Here is an 18,961-nt window from a genome sequence, read left to right as displayed (position 1 = left end):
AGTAATAGGATTGTATAGTCAGACAAGATGTGAGGTTCTGTGGTCCATGGTTATTCAGCACCTTGAAAATGATGATGAGCAGCTTGAACTTGGATCTACAATAGATTGGGAGCCAGTGTAGGTTGTCCAGTATAGGTGTGACATGATACCTGAAACCGCAGTTAGCAACAAGTCGGACAATTGAGTTTTACACAAGCTGGTGCCTCGAGATGCATTTCTATAGTAGGCTGATGTACAGAGAATTACGGTAGTCTAGATGAGAGAAGATGGGAGAAAGATATGGCCATACTTAGTAAATGTATGGAGGCTTCCAGAAGGTTGTTTTGCTTGTGGATAAGATTTGGTTTTCCAGCATTAAGAAAGAGTTGAGTATGACACCAAGACTCTTCAATTTTGAGTTTGTTTGAAGGGGAGCATCATTTAGCAGAAGTGGAGGACAATGTGCCCCGGATAGAGGTCTCGGTGACCCAGAGAATTTCAGTTTTATGAGCCTGTTCTGGACAGACCCATTCTGATAATTTTGCTAGACAATTGTTTTGTTTTTGTAGCTTCTTCCTGTTGATTTGAGCCTAGCGGACTCACCAACTTCATGTTCTCTGTATACGTATATTAGGTGACATTGAAATTATTCAGTAAAAGGCAAGGGGATAGACAGACAGGAATGCAAATGTAAAAAAACTAGCAAATATGGTAAAATGGGGGGACAAGATTTTTTTTAGTGATAGAAGGAAGTGCAAAAGTGGCATTGTGAGACTCAGAGGTGAAGGGGAAAAATATGTAGAGGCTGATGAGGAAAAAGCAAAATACTTCTGTCCAGTGTTCACTGTGGAAGGGCCTGGAGGAGGGCCACAAAAACAAACAAAAATAAGATTGGCAGTGAGATAAACCTCAATCAATTTTCACAACAATGTGTTCATGAGGTGTTAACTAAACTTAAAGTAGATAAGGCAATGGGGCTGGGTGGGATACATCCAAGGGTATTGAGGGAGCTTAAAGAAGTCCTTTCAGCTCCGCTCTCTGATCTTTTCAGTGTTTCTTTAAAGTCAGGAGTAGTTCTAGAGGAATGGAGAGGGGCAGATATAGTTCCTATTCGTAAAAGTAGAAGTAAGGAGGAGGCTGAGAACTACAGGCCAGTTAGTCTAACCTCTCTGGTGAGCAAATTAATGGAATTGTTGCTAAAATAGAGGATAATGCAATTTTTGGAATACAATGGATTGCAGGATCTGAGGCACCATTGTTTTATTAGAGGTAAATCTTGTAAGATGAAGCTGATCAATTTCTTTGATTGGGAGACCAGAGAGATGGATCAAGGAAGAGTGCTAGACGTAGTATACTTTGGATTTCAGTAAGTCCTTTCACATGATACCATACAGGAGACTTATAAATAAACTGTGTGCAGTTGGTATGGATTCTCGAGTGACTGACTGGGTTAGAAACTGGTGGAGTGGTAGGCAACAAAGGGTAATAGTAAATGGACTTTACTTGGAGGAAGCGGGTGTTACTAGTGGTATGCCTCAGGGATCAGTCCTCGGCCCAGTCTTTTCCAATATTTTCATGATCGACATAGCAAAAGGATTGACAGGAAAGGTTTGTATTTTTGCCAATGATACCAAAATCTGCAACAGGGTAGACTGCCAGGAAGGTGTGGAAAACATGAAGAAAGATCCAGTGAAGCTTGAGAAGTGGTCTAGAAACTGGCAGCTAAGATTTAATGTTAAAAAAATGTAGAGTGATGCATTTAGGATGCAAAAACCCAAGGGAGAGAGGTACAGTATTGGAGATGAAATTCTTCTAAGCACAAAGGAAGAGCGGGATCTAGGGGTGATTGTATCTGATAATTTGAAGGTGGTCAAACAGATAAAGCGACAGCACAACCAGAAAGATGCTTGGTTGCATAAGGAGAGAAATGGTCAGCAGAAAAAGGGAAGTGATATTGCCCCTGTATAGATCCCTGGTGAGACCTCATTTGGAATTCTGTGTACAATTCTGGAGACTTCACATTCAAAAGGATATAAATAGGATGGAGTCGGTCCAGAGGGTGTCTACTGAAATGGTCAATGGTCTTTGATCTGAAGCATATGGAGATAGACTTAAAAATCTAAACATTTATACCCTAGAGGAAAGATGTGATAGGGAGATATGATAGAGACATTGAAATATCTCAAAGATTTTCATGCACAGGGATGAAGGTAAATGGAGGTAGACAGGCATAATCTTAGAAAATACAGAGAGCATAATGGTTACATGGAACGACCTCCCAGTGGAGATGGTGGAGACAAAAATGGTATCTGAATTCAATAAATCATGGGATAAATACAGGGGATCTCTGAGAAATTGCTAAGAATTCTAAACATTTCAAAGTGTATTTTTTTTTTGTATTAACATTCTGCTTTTCAGCTGACAGGGATAAATTGGAATCTTTTAGCTCAGGTGAGGTTTTAATTATAGGCACTTGGACTACTCTTCTTATTATTGGAACCTCTCTGTTGGGATGCCCTAACTCTAATGCTTCATTATTATCCTTTGAAGATACCGCTCTCCAAACCATGCACTGCTGAGCGACTGTCTGCTTTCCCCTTTGTTATAGTTTAAAAACTGCTCTAGCTCCTTTTTAAAGGTTAGCGCCAGCAGCCTGGTTCCACCCTGGTTAAGGTGGAGCCCATCCCTATGGAAAAGACTCCCCCTCCCCCAAAAGGTTCCCCAGTTCTTACAAAACTGAATCCCTCTTCCTTGCACCATAGTCTCATCCACGCATTGAGACTCTGAAGCTCTGCCTGCCTCTGGGGACCTGCGCGTGGAACAGGGAGCATTTCAGAGAATGCTACCCTGGAGGTTCTGGATTTAAGCCTTCTTCCTAAGAGCCTAAATTTGGCTTCCAGAACCTCCCTCCCACATTTTTCTATGTCGTTGGTGTCCACATGTACCACGACAGCTGGCTCCTCCCTAAAATCCTATCTAGGTGACGTGTTAGGTCCGCCACCTTCGCACCAGGTAGGCATGTTACCAGGCGATCTTCATGTCCACCAGCCACCCAGCTGTCTTCATTCCTAATAATCGAATCACCAACTATGACGGCCGACCTAACCCTTCCCCTCCTGGGCAGTAGCCCTGGGAGACACATCCTCGGTATGAGAGGACAATGCACCACCTGGAGAGCAGGTCCTTGCTACAGGATCCTTTCCTGCACCAGGTTGATGCTCTCCGATCATGAGACCTTCCTCCTCCAAAGCAGCACAAGGGCTGCCAGTCTGGAGTTGGGACTTGGCTACTATGTCCCTGAAGGTCTCATCTATATACCTCTCTGTCTGCCTCAGCTCCTCCAGGTCCGGCACTCTAGCCTCCAAAAATCACACTCGTTCTCTGAGAGACAGGAGCTCTTTGCATCGCGTGCACGTGTACAATTTCTCACTGGTGGGTAAAAAATCATACATGTGACACTCGATGCAAAAGACTGGGAGGCCCCCCTCTTGCTGCTGGACTGCTGCCTTCATCTCAGATTTGTTCAGTTCCTAGTTAAGTTTTAGGTTGCTATGGGAGTAGGACTGCATACAATTAGGATCTTTTAAATAAGTTAGTGTATTCACTATTTATCTGGGAGTGACCTACCAGGGAATGATCAAACTCTTGATAAGGTGTGGGAAATTTCTGAGTTTGTTAAAAGGCTGATTTTTTTTCCTTTCATTTTTTTTAAGTGTGAAAGTGACACCTGCCTATAAATTAAAGGATGAGTTAGGGGTGAGTGGGAGGGTTGGGAAATACAGACGCACACACACAAACTTCTGTTTGTTGCCTGCCTTTCTGACTACCTATTTAAAACAAAACAGACAAACACACTAAATAATATACTCCAATAGTTTACTTCTCCCCAATACTTTTAAGTTTTAAAAATCTCTCTAAACAGTACTTAGTGATTCTTTCCAGCTTACTAGCAAGGTGATCTCCTCCTCTCAATGCTCCCACTGGAACTGGAAGAGCAGGGACATTTTTTTTTTTTGTTGATTCATCCCTCAGTAGTAGTAGATTGTTCATGATTTTTTTTTTTTTATGTTTAGGTTTTCTAGCTCAGGATTGCATGTTACTATGAAGCTACCTGTTTCATGGTTTGGATATTAAATTATTAAATACATTTTGGCCAGCAGGCTGTCAGAAAATTGCCAAATCTAATCCATGTATATCAGGTAGGGTTCAGGGGAAGACTAGCCTCAGGCAGTATTAATAAATTGAATGCATAAAGCTAAATCTCATAAGATTCCATCTACTTTATTGGCAATTAGTGCAGAAAAATTCTTTGATAGGTTTTACTGGGAAGTTTTGGATAAAGGGGCACACCTTTAGCTATTTGTTTTTTAAAGAAGTGTTTAAAGCCTGCAAAGTTATTTTGAAACTTAGGTTAAACTGATCCTGTTAGTGGGCTACTTGTCTGCAAAAAGTAATCTTTTTGGTATTATTGATTTTGAATTGTCTTTGTTATACTGTTTTGTTTTGTTTTTATTTTGAGATTTTGTACTTTATTAACCTTGTTATCCACCATAACTTCTTGAACGGCAGAATATAAAACATTTGTAGTAATTATAACCTTCAGATGCTGCTGAGGCCAAGCAAACTCTGTGATTCTTCAGATGAGAGGAAGTAAAAGGATGTTTCACCTTCACACAAAGAATGTACTGCACACACTCAAGTTGTTCTAAACCAAACAGTAATTTACTGAGGTACAAAATTACTTCTTCAGTTGCAATCCAGTCAGAAAAAAATAGTCTAGTATGAAGCACAAGACAGTCAACGTGAATGTTCCTAGTGCCCCTTTGGTCCTCTCCCCAGGTCCAGTGGGGTTTCCACTATTGCTATTACCGACTCTGCCTAGTACCTCTAAGTATTGTGGCCCTCGGGAATGGCTCTCCTCCTCAGAATAGGTAACCTCCACAGGTTCTGCTCACAGATTTCTTCTATACAAAAATAAAATTGCAGCTGGCAAGCCACAGGATTCTAGTACTCCACAAGCAATCCTCATGCTCGAAGCATTGCCTAAGAGTTCCTCCCTCATGGAGAACAACTCTGAGGGTTGAGCGTTCATCCCTACGAGAAAAATCCAGATCCTACAGGGGAAACTCTCCCACTGCCAAATGTAGTAGAAAAACAAAGGAGTACTCTTATCAGGGTAATGTTTCCTAATGGGTTAGTTTAGTGCATAGCTGGACAGGCATGAACCTCACTCATAAGCCACGGTATGTTGAGTATAATCTCTCTCTCTCAAATTTACTGCTCATGTCCTTCATAATACTTGCTTCCCTAAACTCAATGTGAGTTAATTTCCCATGCAAATGTGCATGGAACATCCTTGTAATATTTAAGACCAAATGCAGGAGATACATTATGAGGGTAATTATAAAAGCCATTTCCACTGGTCAAACAGTCCTTCACCCATGAAAATGGCCTTATATGTGCATAAACCTAAGCCCATAGGGCCTGTATGTAATGAGCAGAGATGTTCCTGGAGGCAGGTGTGAGAAGGGAGCATACTTTTTCCTGGTGTAAATATAAATGTGGGTGGGTATTTTTCCTGGGGCAATTTTCAAAGCAAATTTACTTCTGTAAGATCACTTTGAAAATTGGTGTCAATTTTGTGGATAGGCATATTGCTGGGTTTGCAGGTATTGTTACCTAAGTTTAGTGTTCATTGTATGCTAATGATTTTCTTTTCTTTAGATGTGATACATTTGTGAGCTTTAGATGCAGTACACTGAGTTTTGTGTTATAGAGAAGTTGTTAAGATCAGAGTGAGTTTATCATGTCTGTTAAATTTTTGTTGTATATTACAGAAATTTGTTTTTGTACAACATTTTGAAAATGTAATATTTTACTTTGTAAATTGCTTAGGCCATATGTGTTAAGCGATAAATACATTTTAGTAAATGTAATTACCCAGATGTATTCAAAATCCTGGACCATAATTTAAATTAGTGGTCCAGATACAATATTTCATGGTTTGGAAGAATAGTTAGTAGGGGTAAAAATGTTTTGTTTTTTAATGTTACTGGAGTTTTTCCCCCATGAATTTTGTTTCATTTAATATTTTCTTTAATTCATTTTTGAAAACTAAAGAAAACAAAAAAAAAGAATTGGGGCACTCCTCCCACCTGCAAAAATGCCAGGGCTAGGATCATCCTCAGCCCCCTCTTACCTGGTCTGGGAGGGGATCCACTGAGGAGAGCTAGGCTCAGGCTGAAGCCTCAGCCTTGCAAATGACTAAGTAGGTCGCCGCAACTTCGGCCTAGGCCCTACACAAAGCCCAGGCTTCGAGGCCTGGTCTTGATGCCTGGGCCTCAGAGGTCCTCTTGTGACGTCTTCTTTCTTCTTATGTGAAATGAAAATCTTTGCTCAGGACACGCCAGAATTAACTCCAGCGCATCCTTCCAGCGGCAGGTGCCATTTTGATAAGCGGCAGCTAATTGAACTGCCATACAACAAAATAGTGTCCTTCACTCCCCTCCCCTGCGTGAACACTATCATTTCAAATCAGAAGAAAAAAAGACATTGTAAGAGGAACTCTGAGGCCTGGGCCGAGACCCTGGCATCGGACTCAGCCTCTGAGCCAAGCCCTATGGTTGGGCCTGGGCCGAGGCTCAGGTGTCCAGAATGGTCTCTGGCTGAGGCTTAGGTGTCTGGACCAGCATTCAGACTGGGCCCCTGGCTGAGGATTGGGTGTTGGGTCTGGGTTTGGGCCAAGACCTAGGCATCGGGTCCCAGTCTTTGGACTGGGTTCCCGCATCGGGCCTGGGACTGGGTCCTGTCCCAATGCCGGAATTTGTTGGAATTTAATTTATACCATTTTGAAAACAACCCGAAACGAAATAGAAAATGTCATTTCCCATTTTGTTTCTCCCAAATGCACATCCCTAATAGTTAGTATAACATAGAAACAACAGCAGGAAAAGACCAAATGGTCCATCCATTCTGTCCAACAAGTTTCATGCAGGTTACCTCATGTCTCTGTTCAGAGTAGTAACTGCCGCTCCCTGCTGCTTACCCCCAAGCCTTATGTTAAGGGTAGTAATATTTATAATCAGATATACTGCTTGAACATGCTTTGCTTTTGGTCTTTGTTCTAAAGCAATCCTCTGCTTTTTTTTCCACGATTTTTGCATATGAGTTCTCTAGACCATAAGAGTCTGGGTCCAGCATTGGTCCACTCCCCCCCCCCCCCCCTTGCTGTTGAAGTGGAGGGCGATGTTGCAGTTGTACCAGTGCCAGTTGTTCCTCTTAACTAACAGCCTTAGTCACAAACCTCCTATCAAGCCCCCTTGTGTAGCCAAAAAGTCTCTAACTGAATAAAGCTTGTTTAATTTCTTCCTGTTCTGCAAAATGTTTCAGATGAAGCATCATGACATGACTCTAGAGATCTGGAAACTCAGACTCAAATTTTAAGTGTAAAAACTGCATTGATTATATTTTACCCGTGGATTTTCACCAGTTTTCAAAGACCATGTGCATGCATGCTTTTGCTTTGAAACTTGCTGCAGGTACGGTGCGGGTGCTTTTTTTTTTTTTGTTATTTTTCATGGAAAATTACAAAATTTAGATTTGAAAATGCGATCTACCCATGTTATCTTCCTTCCCCCCTCGCCCCTGGGAATGCCTGCTCTAAATGCTGGAGAAAAGGTGGAAGGGTCGATGTCGCACGTTTGGTGGGACAGTCCTACCTTTCTGGAAGTTTATACCAAATGTTGTAAATCCGGGAATAATTTTGCTAGAACTTTCTGGGACAAGAAACAAGTCCCATTAACAATAAGCTTATTGGTTGCTGCACTTTATGACAAACTGGAAAAAAAGCAACAACTATCAGCTTGGATACGATACAATGGCCACCTAACGTCTGGGATGTACTAGCAAGGGGAAAATTAACAGAAGAGAGAAATTACAATGCATGTGCTCGCCCGGGATCTGACAGCATCCAGCACCAGTGGCTTTCTCTCCCTTTCTCTATTTCTTTTTTCTTTTTCTCTTTTCCTCTCTTTCTTCTACATTGTGTTCTCTTTATTTTGATGGTTTGTGGGGGGGTGTTGAGTTTGCAATCAGGTATTTGCTGAAAACTTCAGTGAGGTTGGAGTTAATGACGGGAAATGTTAAGATACCGAGATATGAGCCAGAATCGGTTCTGCGGATTTTGTCTTGTTTTCTTTCTAGTGTCCACGTGGCCTCAGTAAAAGATGGAAGTAAAAATAAAAAGTATCGGCAGGTTTGGTAGCCCTGCGCTAACAAACCAGAGGCACGGATATTTTATGATCTGCCTTGTTAGAGTAGATTGCTGGGGCTCTGGTTATTAGCTGACGTGATTTCAGTGCTTCTTGCCGAAAACTGGGGTTGATGGGAGCATCCCTCCTCCTCGTTTTCTGTGTGCTTATTCTGCCAATAAAAATGGCTTATTTTAAAAACAAACCAAGCTCCAGGCTCCCTGTGACGTCTTCTTCCCCTCTTCTACCCAAGCCTGTTCTTCTAAAGGGGAGGGGAGTGGGGGCGCTTGCAATGTTTTATTTGTAATGCAGATGTCTACTTCTTGTTTTATTTGTCTGTAAGGCTTATGTGTAATATAAAGCCAGATTTGTTTTTATTTGATCTTGGGGCTAAAAAAAAAAATGCTTATTTAATCATAGTTAATAAATACCCTTAAAATAAACACATTTGAATACAGTGCTTGTTGGCTGTCAGAGCATAGCTGCAAGCTAAAATTGTTTGTGCTATGACAGGCAGAATGAGAAGGCAGAATTTTTACTTCATTGAAAGTGGTGATTTTGTTCCGCTGCGAAGAGGGAGCTCATAGGCGGCAGAGAAAATGCGGCATTACTGTGTGTCCTTTTGGATCAGTTCTAGCCATATTATTTAGACTAAATAAGAAAAACCATTTATCCATGACATTCAGCTTTCTTTTCTGAGTGCCTTTGACTATTGCTTTGTTCTTCATACAGCCTTCTTCACACTGATACTTTTAACAGTTGGGAATATGTCTAGTTCAAGAATAAAAAACCTTGATGGAAGAATGTCTTAATTAAGTTGGCAGTAGACCATTCTGAAACGTTAAAGCTTAAATGGTGAAAATTGTTTCTTCTGTTTTAAATTAAATGTATTCTTAATTGATTACAACTTTGGTCCTCTGAGCCTTACCATTTCGTTCTTTCTAGAATGATCTCTAGCTTAAATATAAGCATGGTCATCTTAAACGTATTTAGTGTAGCGTCTATCCTCCCTTCACCTCCTTTCCTCCCGTAGTGAATTGTCCTGGTCTTCATAAGCTCTTTTATTTGCGTCTTCCTTTAATTCCTTTAATCTTCTACATATCCTTCTGGTACTGAGGTAGCTGAAAGTGTATCCCATATTCAGGATAAGACCTTGCCAAAGTCTTGTACGTCAACTTGTGAATTGCCTTTTCAGTTGTGCAAGGACCCTTGATGCTTTATTGCTGTAACCCCTCATAGAAGTCCCAGGGCACACACTCAGAACTGAAGCTAAGATTCTCCTCAGCACTTAGACAGGCTTAGTGGACCCAGATTTACAGGATTCACTGTAAGGGGGAGGAGGGTAACCCTCCAGGTGTTAAATTACAATCTCTGTAGTCTCTGCCAGTAGTCACTCTTGGAAACAAGGTGGTGGGCCAACACTTTACTGATGAGTCTCTTTAAAGGTGAAACATTGCACGATTTGCAAATCTCTTTTCATAAAATCCATAACGCAAAGTTACTTGTGATAAATCTGTGACTCTGTAGTTTCTTCAACAATGACGTCCCAGCCAGGTCCATTCCTGCTTTGGGAGTAGTTTAGGGTTTCCTCCTGGGATTTCTCTACCGTGGGGTTGTTGACCCAATTTAACTCAGATTCTTACTCCTCCTCTCTTCGTCTTTTTTTTTTTTTTCTCCTGAAGTGTTTCCTGAATGCCCATACTTGGATGGGTGTCACTTCTCTCCTTTTCCTTTACTCCCCTTGTATACTGAATGATGTCCAAGTTTTCTCCGTGGGGTAATGAGTCTGTCAGGTTGAGAGAAAATATGAGCAAAATAAAACCAATCCCTGTGTTCAAAGGCTGGGAAAATTTCCCTCCAAACTGAAAAGTCCTCATCTCACTCAAATAGGAAAATCGGCAAGAAAGTCTCTTAACTCTTCACATCTCCAGGTCCCAATGTACTTGATCTAGGATTTCTCCATAACAAAAAGTAATTCAAAAGAAACCCTCCTGCCCCTCTGACTTCAAACTCAAAGATCCACACCTAACATGCTCTAGTGGACTCTGTCTTATATAGAAACAGGTAGCCACTGCCAGGGGCAGCTCAGGGCAATCTGCTGTCTGAGGCAAGGGCTGAGATGGTCCTTCTCCCCCCACCCCCCTCAAAGCACAGCACAGGTCAGATGGAGAGGGCCAAGAGGGGGAGGGGGTCTGGCCCTTTCGGTGATTTGAAATGCCGGGGAAGAGGGGAGGCAGGGATGAGAGAGGAGTGTTAGTGATGATATTTCTAGAAAGCTGGCAAACCTGCCCCACTCCCAAGAGCCCCCACCACCTGCCTCCCACATTTCCCCAGAGTGCAAGATAGATAAATATGGGGGGGGGGGGGGGGGGCTGTGTGTGGCGCACTGTCTTCAGATTGGTGCAAGATATTAGGCGTCCTGGGCAAACTTTACAGCCTTGCACCCCCCCCTCCTTCCCAATTCTCATCTCACATAAATAAAAACTGTGCATTTATATACATGAAAAAGGACATTCATAGTCTTCTGAGGTAAAAATATCACATCAACATGTATATTATTTTTACATGCACTGCTGTGGTACCAACCAGAAAACCCTGCAAAAAAAGATACTTCGAAACCATATGATATTAGGCATATTGTAACATGTTTTCAATGTGGGCTTGGCTCTCAGAAAGCCATGAGTAAACTGAATTACAATATAGATTAGTTATTTATTTATCTAATCCCCAGTTTGCTTGACCCAAGTTTATTCTTCTGTTCGATGTAATTGCATTGCATTCGGTCATGCCTGTTTAATGTTATAATGTAAACCGAATTGATATGTAACTCTGCTACATGAATTTCGGTATATAAAAATGTTAAATAAATAAATAAATAAATAGTAAACCTCCCATATGAAAACAGCACTAAATGCCAGCACTCAAAACAGTAACAACCCTACCTATGAAAAGGCATCACTGCAAATATTGCAGCAGGCCCTAAACCATCAGTAGACATCCTATTAGGAAAACAGAATAAGCCAGGCTGCTGTAGATTTTTATACAGAAACTATATGCCAGCAGAATAACTCCCCTCAGTCACAAATGCAGAACATAGACAAACCCTCACTAAATATAGAATAAAGTGACCATAAACTACACGTGTGCAGACAAAAACTAAACTGGAAGTCACAACAAGCCAAACTCTGCATACCTTGCAACAATGGAAAAACAAAAATGCCATCATTCCTCATAAAATAATAAAATCAAGAAATAAAATACACCAATCCTAATAGTAAAACTATATTAATAGAGGGAATAAATATTTCAGAACAGCTGATCAACAGATCATCCAATAATTAACCTCAAGAACATTTTTAACAAGTTCTCAAAATCAATAAAATATTTCAAAACAATAACAATTACAATTTCATATCTAGGATCTTTTGATTTCCATTTACCCTGAGATTGTCATGGATTGGAGGAAAGGGGGGGGGGGCATAAAAGGTTATCCCCTCTCTCTCACATACACACACTTACACATTCCTTCTGTCATACGCATTCATAGGCTCTCTGACCCTCATACAAACACACATTCACATACAGGCTCTCTCACATACAGTCTTTCTCACACATACACACAAGCAGGCTCTCACACACACACACACACACATGCATTCACATATGCATACAGGCTCTCTCTCACACAGGCACTCACACAAACACACACGTACACAGGCTCACTCTCTCATACACACAGACCTGTATATAGGTGCACTCACACATATGTAAAAGCTCTCTCTCTCCATATGCACACACATTATCTCAGAGCCTCCCCCCTCCTTTTTTTTTTTTGACTGCTGTGGGAAAGAGTCTGCAGCAGCCTACAGGGCTTCTCTTTAGTCCTTCGATCTTCGGGCCACGGTGGGATGGTCTCCGCTGTGACCATGTTCTTGGGCAAAGTGATGCAGCTGCCATAGGAGCGTTTACGGGGGGCACGTTTTTTGCTTCTCCCAAAGTTTTGCCACCTGAGGCGGTCGCCTCACCCTGCCTTATGATAGAATTGCCTCTGACCACTGCAGGGGGTATTGTGGCATAGATGGTATGCTCATCTTTCTGTCTCTATGTATAGCCTTTCTACAAAGCCACATCTTGGTAGAGATCTCAGTGGGCCCCTACATTACAATTTGATCTTTTAGCCTCATTTCCTACAGGTGAACTAATCTTCTGGAATGTCTGTGTCTGTCTGACTCTTCTCCTGCCCCCTATAAGTGTGTCATCCCTAATAATTTTCTAATTCATTCATGCATTTCATTCAGATTTCTGCCATTGATAGTTGAGCACTTCCCAGCTCATATTTTTCATGTGTTCTTTATACCCCTAATATAAAAACATCTTTTTTTCCCCTTTCCTACAAGGAAACAGGCCAGGTCAGTTTAATTGTAGTCTTTGGGAGGTTCATGCACATTGTGATGATATTAAGTTTTGTTTTTTTTGTTTGTGTTTTTTTTTAACTGCTGTGCCATTTGTTGACATTGAGCATTTTGAAAGCTACCCTGCTGTTTGGCTAATAGTCATCATCATTTGCAAATTTTTGTACCAAAGAGAGAAATTTAGCAGCATGAAATAATCTTGTTTTGGGTGAGGTGCTTCTTTGGCAGGCATTGCAAGATGTTGATTTAAACCGTGAATCCTTGTCCCCGGTTCCATTTGTCTAGTTCACCCCTTTTTCTCTTTTTTTTCTGCTTTTCTTTAGCTGGCAAAGCTTGAAAAACAGCAACAAAGAAAAGAAAAGACCAGAAGCAAGGGACCTTCTGAATCGGGAAAAGAGAAGTTTGTCCCCCGCAGCAAGGATGATCCCAGTGCCAGCAGTGGGGCAGAGGGGGATGTGTCGTCCGAGAGAGAACCATAAATCTTTGGAAGCAGAACCCCCCTCCCAAGTACGTAAGTGGGCTCGTTCTCCCCCGCCGACACTCCACCCTGTGCCTTATTAGAACGGCAAACGCTGCTGTAGCTTGCAGTTCATTACATCCCCCAACACTCCCCTCCCCCCGCCTGAATAGGAAAAATGAAGTAGAATTGTTTGTTTTGTTTTTTTCCTTTATTTGTAGTTTCATCATTACAAAAACACAATAGTTTCTGAAGGAAACACTTTGGTATCAGAAGAAATAGTATTATAAAAAAAAAGAATTAAATGTAAGAAAAACAAACAAAGCCCTCTTTTCCAAATATACTCTATAGACTCCCAAGCAGGAGGAGTCATAATATCCGGGAAAGATATAAACCTCCCCGCCCCCCCAAACTAAACACATGCCTTTTAAAATATTCTTAAACAGACAAAAAATGTCTTTTATGGGGATGCTGTAGTGTTGGGGGGGTCTAACCTTGGCTTGTAGAAAAAGGTGCAACTGATTTCGCTCATAGAACACACCTTCTTCTTTTAGTTCATATTTACAAGGAAATGTTAACACAAAGGATGCTCCCCCCGTAGAGGTCACATCCTGCTTCTTGCCAACAAAAAAAAAAAATTCACACCTAGCCTGAGTGGCTTTGGACGTATCAGGAAATACTTGGCTGGTAGTGTTTGCACTTGAACTGGACCTGGAAGATATTCCTTAGGACGAAACAGAATGCACTCTTACTACAATTGTTTTTATGTGAATATGTTTTTGTTTGTCATTCCAAGTGCATGCTTAGTAGGTACCTTTCTTTAAATCAGTATTTCCCAACCTTTTCATGCCCAAGGCAAAAATGTTGCAAGGCACACCAGCTTCCACAGAGCAGGCAATGCAGACACGCAGGCCGATACAGAACGGTGCGCTCAGCCGCGCGGTTTTAGACGCGCTATTATTATCCCTTATACTGTATGGGGTGATAGTGCGTGGAAAACGCGCTGCCAACCACCCTGCAACTAATAGCGCTCAAGGGCAGGCATTAACCTTAGAAAGCACCGGGAAAGTGTACAGAAAAGCAGAAAAAAACTGCTTTTCTGTACACCCTCCGACTTAATATCATACCGATATTAAATCAGAGGCACCAAAAAAAAAATCAGTTTTGCCGGCGACCGTTTTCCGAACCTGTGGCTGTCAGCGGGTTCGAGAACCGATGCCGGTAAAATTAAATGTCAGTTGTCGGACCCGCTGACAGCTGCCGCTTCCTCTAATAAGGAGGCGCAAGGGACGCGCTATTATCCCTAGCGCCTCCTTATTAGCGCAACACCTAATTTAAATAGAGAATTGCGTGCCCAGGAGAAGTGCCTGGACGCGCGTCGGGAGAACGGGTGCTCAACTCTGAGTGCCGGCTCTCCCGTATGTTTTACTGAATTGGCCTGATGGAGAGGATGCATATGGCCAGAAGAAGAGCTTGGGAAGCACTAAAAGCCCCCAGAAAGTTTAAAACAAAGGAAGAGAAGAGGCAAAGGCACAGGAACCTATCACAATGCCCCAGCCCCCACAGGAGAATGGAGAACTTGGTGTGGTGTGGGAGGCTGGCTCAGTTACCTTAGCTGCTGCTTGTGGCTGCCAGAGCTCCTTCACTGCTGCTGCTCCCAAAGCTCAAAGTGCTCAGTGAATACTCTGTCCATCTCACTTAGCCTGGGGATAAGACGAAAACTTGAAGGGACTCAAAGATGGAAAAAATGAGGAGGTGCTCTGTGCATGTGTTGCCTGGCTATCCATGCCCTGAATGCTGCCCGTTAATTAACATACCTCAGAGCTCATGCTGTAGCCAGGAAGAAGAGGTAGGCATGATTACACATGTCCTCAGAAAAGAGTTCTTGCACGTTTGAGCCACTACTGCTGTGAGGTGCTGGTCCAGATCTGAGCATCAAGCAGTAGGGACTTTTCCTTGGAACACCTGATCAGGTTTGAAAGCACACTGACAAAACGTCTTTAGGAAGGTTTGTATATGGTTTACTTTATAAAAAAAAAAAAAAAAAAAAAATCCTGAACACAATTTTTTTTTTTTGTAAATCATACCCATATCTTGGACTAAGGAAAGAGGCGTAATCTAGCAGTGCCAAATTATGATTCAGGTGAAGTTCTGGAGCATGAATTCAAGACTGCTGTCTGCCACTGAGTCTCGTATGACCTTGGGAAAGTCACACTCTCCCCACGTCTCCACAGCCCATTTGAAAAGAGAATGCTTGCCTTTATCTGACTTGCAACCTAGATTGGCCGCTGTTGGAAACAGGATGCTGGGCTCCATGGACCTTGGTCTGACCCAGCATGGCATTTCTTATGTTCTTATAGAATAATGGCTGTAGAAAGTGGGCAAATCTCCCAACACTATTCCTTTGGAGGATTTTTTTTTTTCTTATTTAAGAGCTTAAACAACAAATCAACTAACTTCGATTTGTTCATGGATGATTGTCCTCCATTTTTTTTTTCAGTATTGATTTCACTGTTGAACGAAAAGTCAGTTTGTCGGAGGGAGTCTCACGTAATTGCAAGCCAGCGTAGAAGCTGCATGTAAAACAGCACTGCCATATATCATTAGGACTGGCATGGTGTGCACTGCACAGATGCTCGGTGAACTGCTTACAGCTATATTTAGCTCCTAAGAGACCACTTGATTGTGTCTGCTGTCAGTTTCAGGCAATTGGTTTGTTATATCTGGGCCAAAAATGGTCATTATTCAGCAAGATCTTTGCAAAAGTATGAATATTATTCTTTTGTCTTGTCTGTTTTATTTATTTAGAAAATGTATCCCTGCTGATCCACTAACAGCCCCAGAATCCACACAGCAAAACAATCAGATGAACAAAAAGGGAAAAAAAACTGGAGTTCACGCTACTGTATGCTTTGTTGCATGGTTTAGGAGTCACTTTTACTCAAGCAGATGTGGCAAAGGAAAGCGCAGCAGAGTTTGCCGAGACGATAGGGATTATTATTTTTTTTTCTCTGCCATCTCTGTGCGCCTGCAGTGGCAGCCATTAGAGTTCCCCTACCCGAAGCAGGGAGGAGTTGAAGGAAAGACTGGTTGGGGGGTTGAGCTGTGGTGGGAAAGAGACTGCTAGGACTTTAAGTGGACCACAGCAGAAGAGGTTAAAAAAAAATTGTATATGGATTTGTGGCATGAGAATGTAAATGTATTTCAATTTCTTTTGGGGGGGGGGGAGGGGCGGAAGACATGGCGAGTTGTTTCTTCCCCACCGAGCGAGTCTTGGCAGAATTTTCAGAATCCTGTACCTTTCTCTTCCTTCATTATTATATTTTGCTCTTGTGGTGGTAAGTGAGTAAAGAAAATTTGCGCTGAACTTCAGCACTCATTTTTTTTTCCTCCAAGGAGACGAGCAGGATGGCAGTCCTGACACATGGGTGACATAAGCCAATGGAGCCTCCCACGGAACTTTGATCTCAAAGATTCTAGAGCTTTCAGCATGCTCTACTGAGCATGTGCAGCTGTAGTTATTTCCCAGTCTCCTTAGGCAGAGCCCCTCATTCTCTCTTTTTCCGGAGAGCTGTGTGGGTAGTGTCGGTATTCAGCTTTGCTTTCTCCCTTTTTTTCCTGGAGTTGCAGCCTTTTTCATATCCTTAGCCTATGGTATTTATTTTCCCTTTTTTTTTTTTCTCTTATTTAATCTCTATGCCAGCCACATGGCGGGCCTTATTTTGCACAGTGTGGCAGCGTCTGCTTTCTTTTCTTAATAAATAATGCTGCATCTGCAGCTTATTCTGTGTGTTCTTTCCTTAATCTGTCTGTGCCTTTGTCATGTGTTGGTGGGATTGGCAGTATACAAGTCTGTGTGTGGATCGTGTAGGCCTCTGGGCCTGAGGACTCGCTTGAGTTCTTGCCCAGGCAGGAGCTCCATGTGATGTCATCTGACTGCTGGGCATTGACGGAGGTCAAGGCACTGAAGGAATCAAGGACCAGATCACTCCTGTGGGGAGGGAGAGCTCATCCTTCCCCCACATTCCTAAGGCGTCTGGTACCCTGGGCGACATAGACTCCCTTCCTGCTTGTCAGTTCGAGCAGTGCAGTTTTCTTTTGAGAGGGTGAGCATGAGCCCTGGCTATCAGCATTGCTGCTGCTGCACCATCTGCTGCACCATCTGTGATCAGTTACCCATGCACATCCATGCCAGAGCACCAATGGTCTGATGCATTAGCGTCAGGGATGCCACTGAGTACCATGGATAGTCTTGACGCCATCAAGACTGCCCTCGAGGCAAAGCTATCAAGAACCATAGACAGGCATTGGTGGGAACCGTAGAGCACCATGGATGCCATCGAGCGCATGGTTGCCATTCGATGCCAGGGTTGCCTTTGATGCAGTCAAGTGTCATCAGGTGTTGGGACACTAGGGACACCCTCGATGCTGTCGAGCACCTTGGGTACAGCTGGATACTATAGATCTCGAGTGCCTTTGGCGACATGGGGCACCATGGACGCCATCATGCCATGGACACCCTTGATTCTGTTGAGGGCCATTGATGCCACATGACAGGGCCTTTGAGCATTAGGGACGGGCATTCCCAGTGCAACAAGGGCACCATCAAGCGCAGGCAGCACCATTGATGTAGACTGCCATAGGCACTGGTGAGAGCCTTTGTAATATCCATATAGGTACCACATGCACCATCAATGCCACTGTGCCCTGGAGCGCCTTTGACATCATAGACCTGGGGCACTGTGGATGCTGATGCTGTCGAGCACCTTGGGCGTCATTGAGCACCATGGGTGAAGACATCGTTGAATGCCATGGGCAACGTCGAGTGCCATGTGCGCTATTGATGCTGCCATGCACCATGGGTGTTATCGAGCACCGGGGGTGCTGCTGAGACTGCCAACTACCTTAGATGCTGTCAAGACTGTCGACTGCCATAGATGCTGTCGAAGCTGTTGACCCCCATAGCGCCATCGACATTGTCAAAGTGTCCTCCACTCTTTTGAGCACCACGGGTGCTGTGGAACATGTCGATGTTACTTGCCCTTCGACACAGTTGCGCACAATGGGTGCCATCAGGGTCACCAGACCATTGACACCATGGGCACCATTGGTGCCACCAGACTGTTGCCACATTCGGCTGAGGTGGAGTCATCAAAATCTTAGCGGTTTGCCATCAAGGTTGTTGAACCCTTGGTGCTATTTAGCACCATGGGTACCACTGAGTGTCTTGGGCACTATTGCGCTCTACCAATGACCTGGACACATTGTTCAGTGCCATAGGTGCATTCAGTCGTTGGCAAGCATCAACTGTGCAGTTGCCAATGTCATTTTGTCCTTAAACTTTATCTCCCATCTGACTGTTTCTAGCCCAGTTGCATTTCTTTTCTAGATTTCATAGTTTATTGAACTAGTATTTTATTTTCATTAGTGTCTTGCATTTCATTTCTGCCTTATTCTGGACCTGATTCACTAAAGCGTTTCTTCCATTTTGGGAAAAGACCTCGATGAATCCAATCACTGTCTTATCTTTTTCTTTGTTACACTTTCTCTGGGCAAACGGAATTGTATTTTTCATGGGTTAAATATGCTTCCATGCTCTTGATTATTCCACATACATGATTTTATCCAGCCCTTAAGAATGTCACCAAATGTTTACCACATCCAGGGCAGGATTTAAGATTTTGGCTCCCATAGGCAGGACCCGATGGCACCGGAAGGGGCCCGAGTGCCACCTCAGCACCCTTTTGAAGCAGTGCCAATGCACAACTCTGTAGGAAGCAGGTTCCTGTTCGTGCTGGATATTTGATGCCTTGGAAATTCTGTGCCCTAGGCAGCTGCTTAGGCCTATAAATTCAGGCTTGCTA

General features: G+C 42.9%; 1 protein-coding gene across 3 annotated transcripts in view; it reads left to right on the top strand.

Moving 5' to 3' along the window:
* The window catches only part of DTD1 (D-aminoacyl-tRNA deacylase 1), a 220,553-nt gene that overhangs the window by 192,661 nt on the left and 8,931 nt on the right, over positions 1–18,961 (top strand). For 2 of the 3 annotated variants that reach the window (XR_003855423.1, XM_029593774.1), the window contains exon 5: positions 12,964–13,147. Coding sequence is in view for 2 of the 3 variants with exons in the window: in XM_029593774.1 (XP_029449634.1) it covers positions 12,964–13,119 (156 nt within the window). In the remaining variant the exon portion in view is untranslated. Of the gene's footprint in view, positions 1–12,963; positions 13,152–18,961 lie in introns of all 3 variants that reach the window. The other variant, XM_029593775.1, reaches the window with a different exon arrangement.

Source organism: Rhinatrema bivittatum, chromosome 3 (genome assembly GCF_901001135.1).
Source record: "Rhinatrema bivittatum chromosome 3, aRhiBiv1.1, whole genome shotgun sequence".
NCBI lineage: Eukaryota > Metazoa > Chordata > Amphibia > Gymnophiona > Rhinatrematidae > Rhinatrema > Rhinatrema bivittatum.
This window is presented reverse-complemented; position numbering and strand designations above follow the sequence as displayed.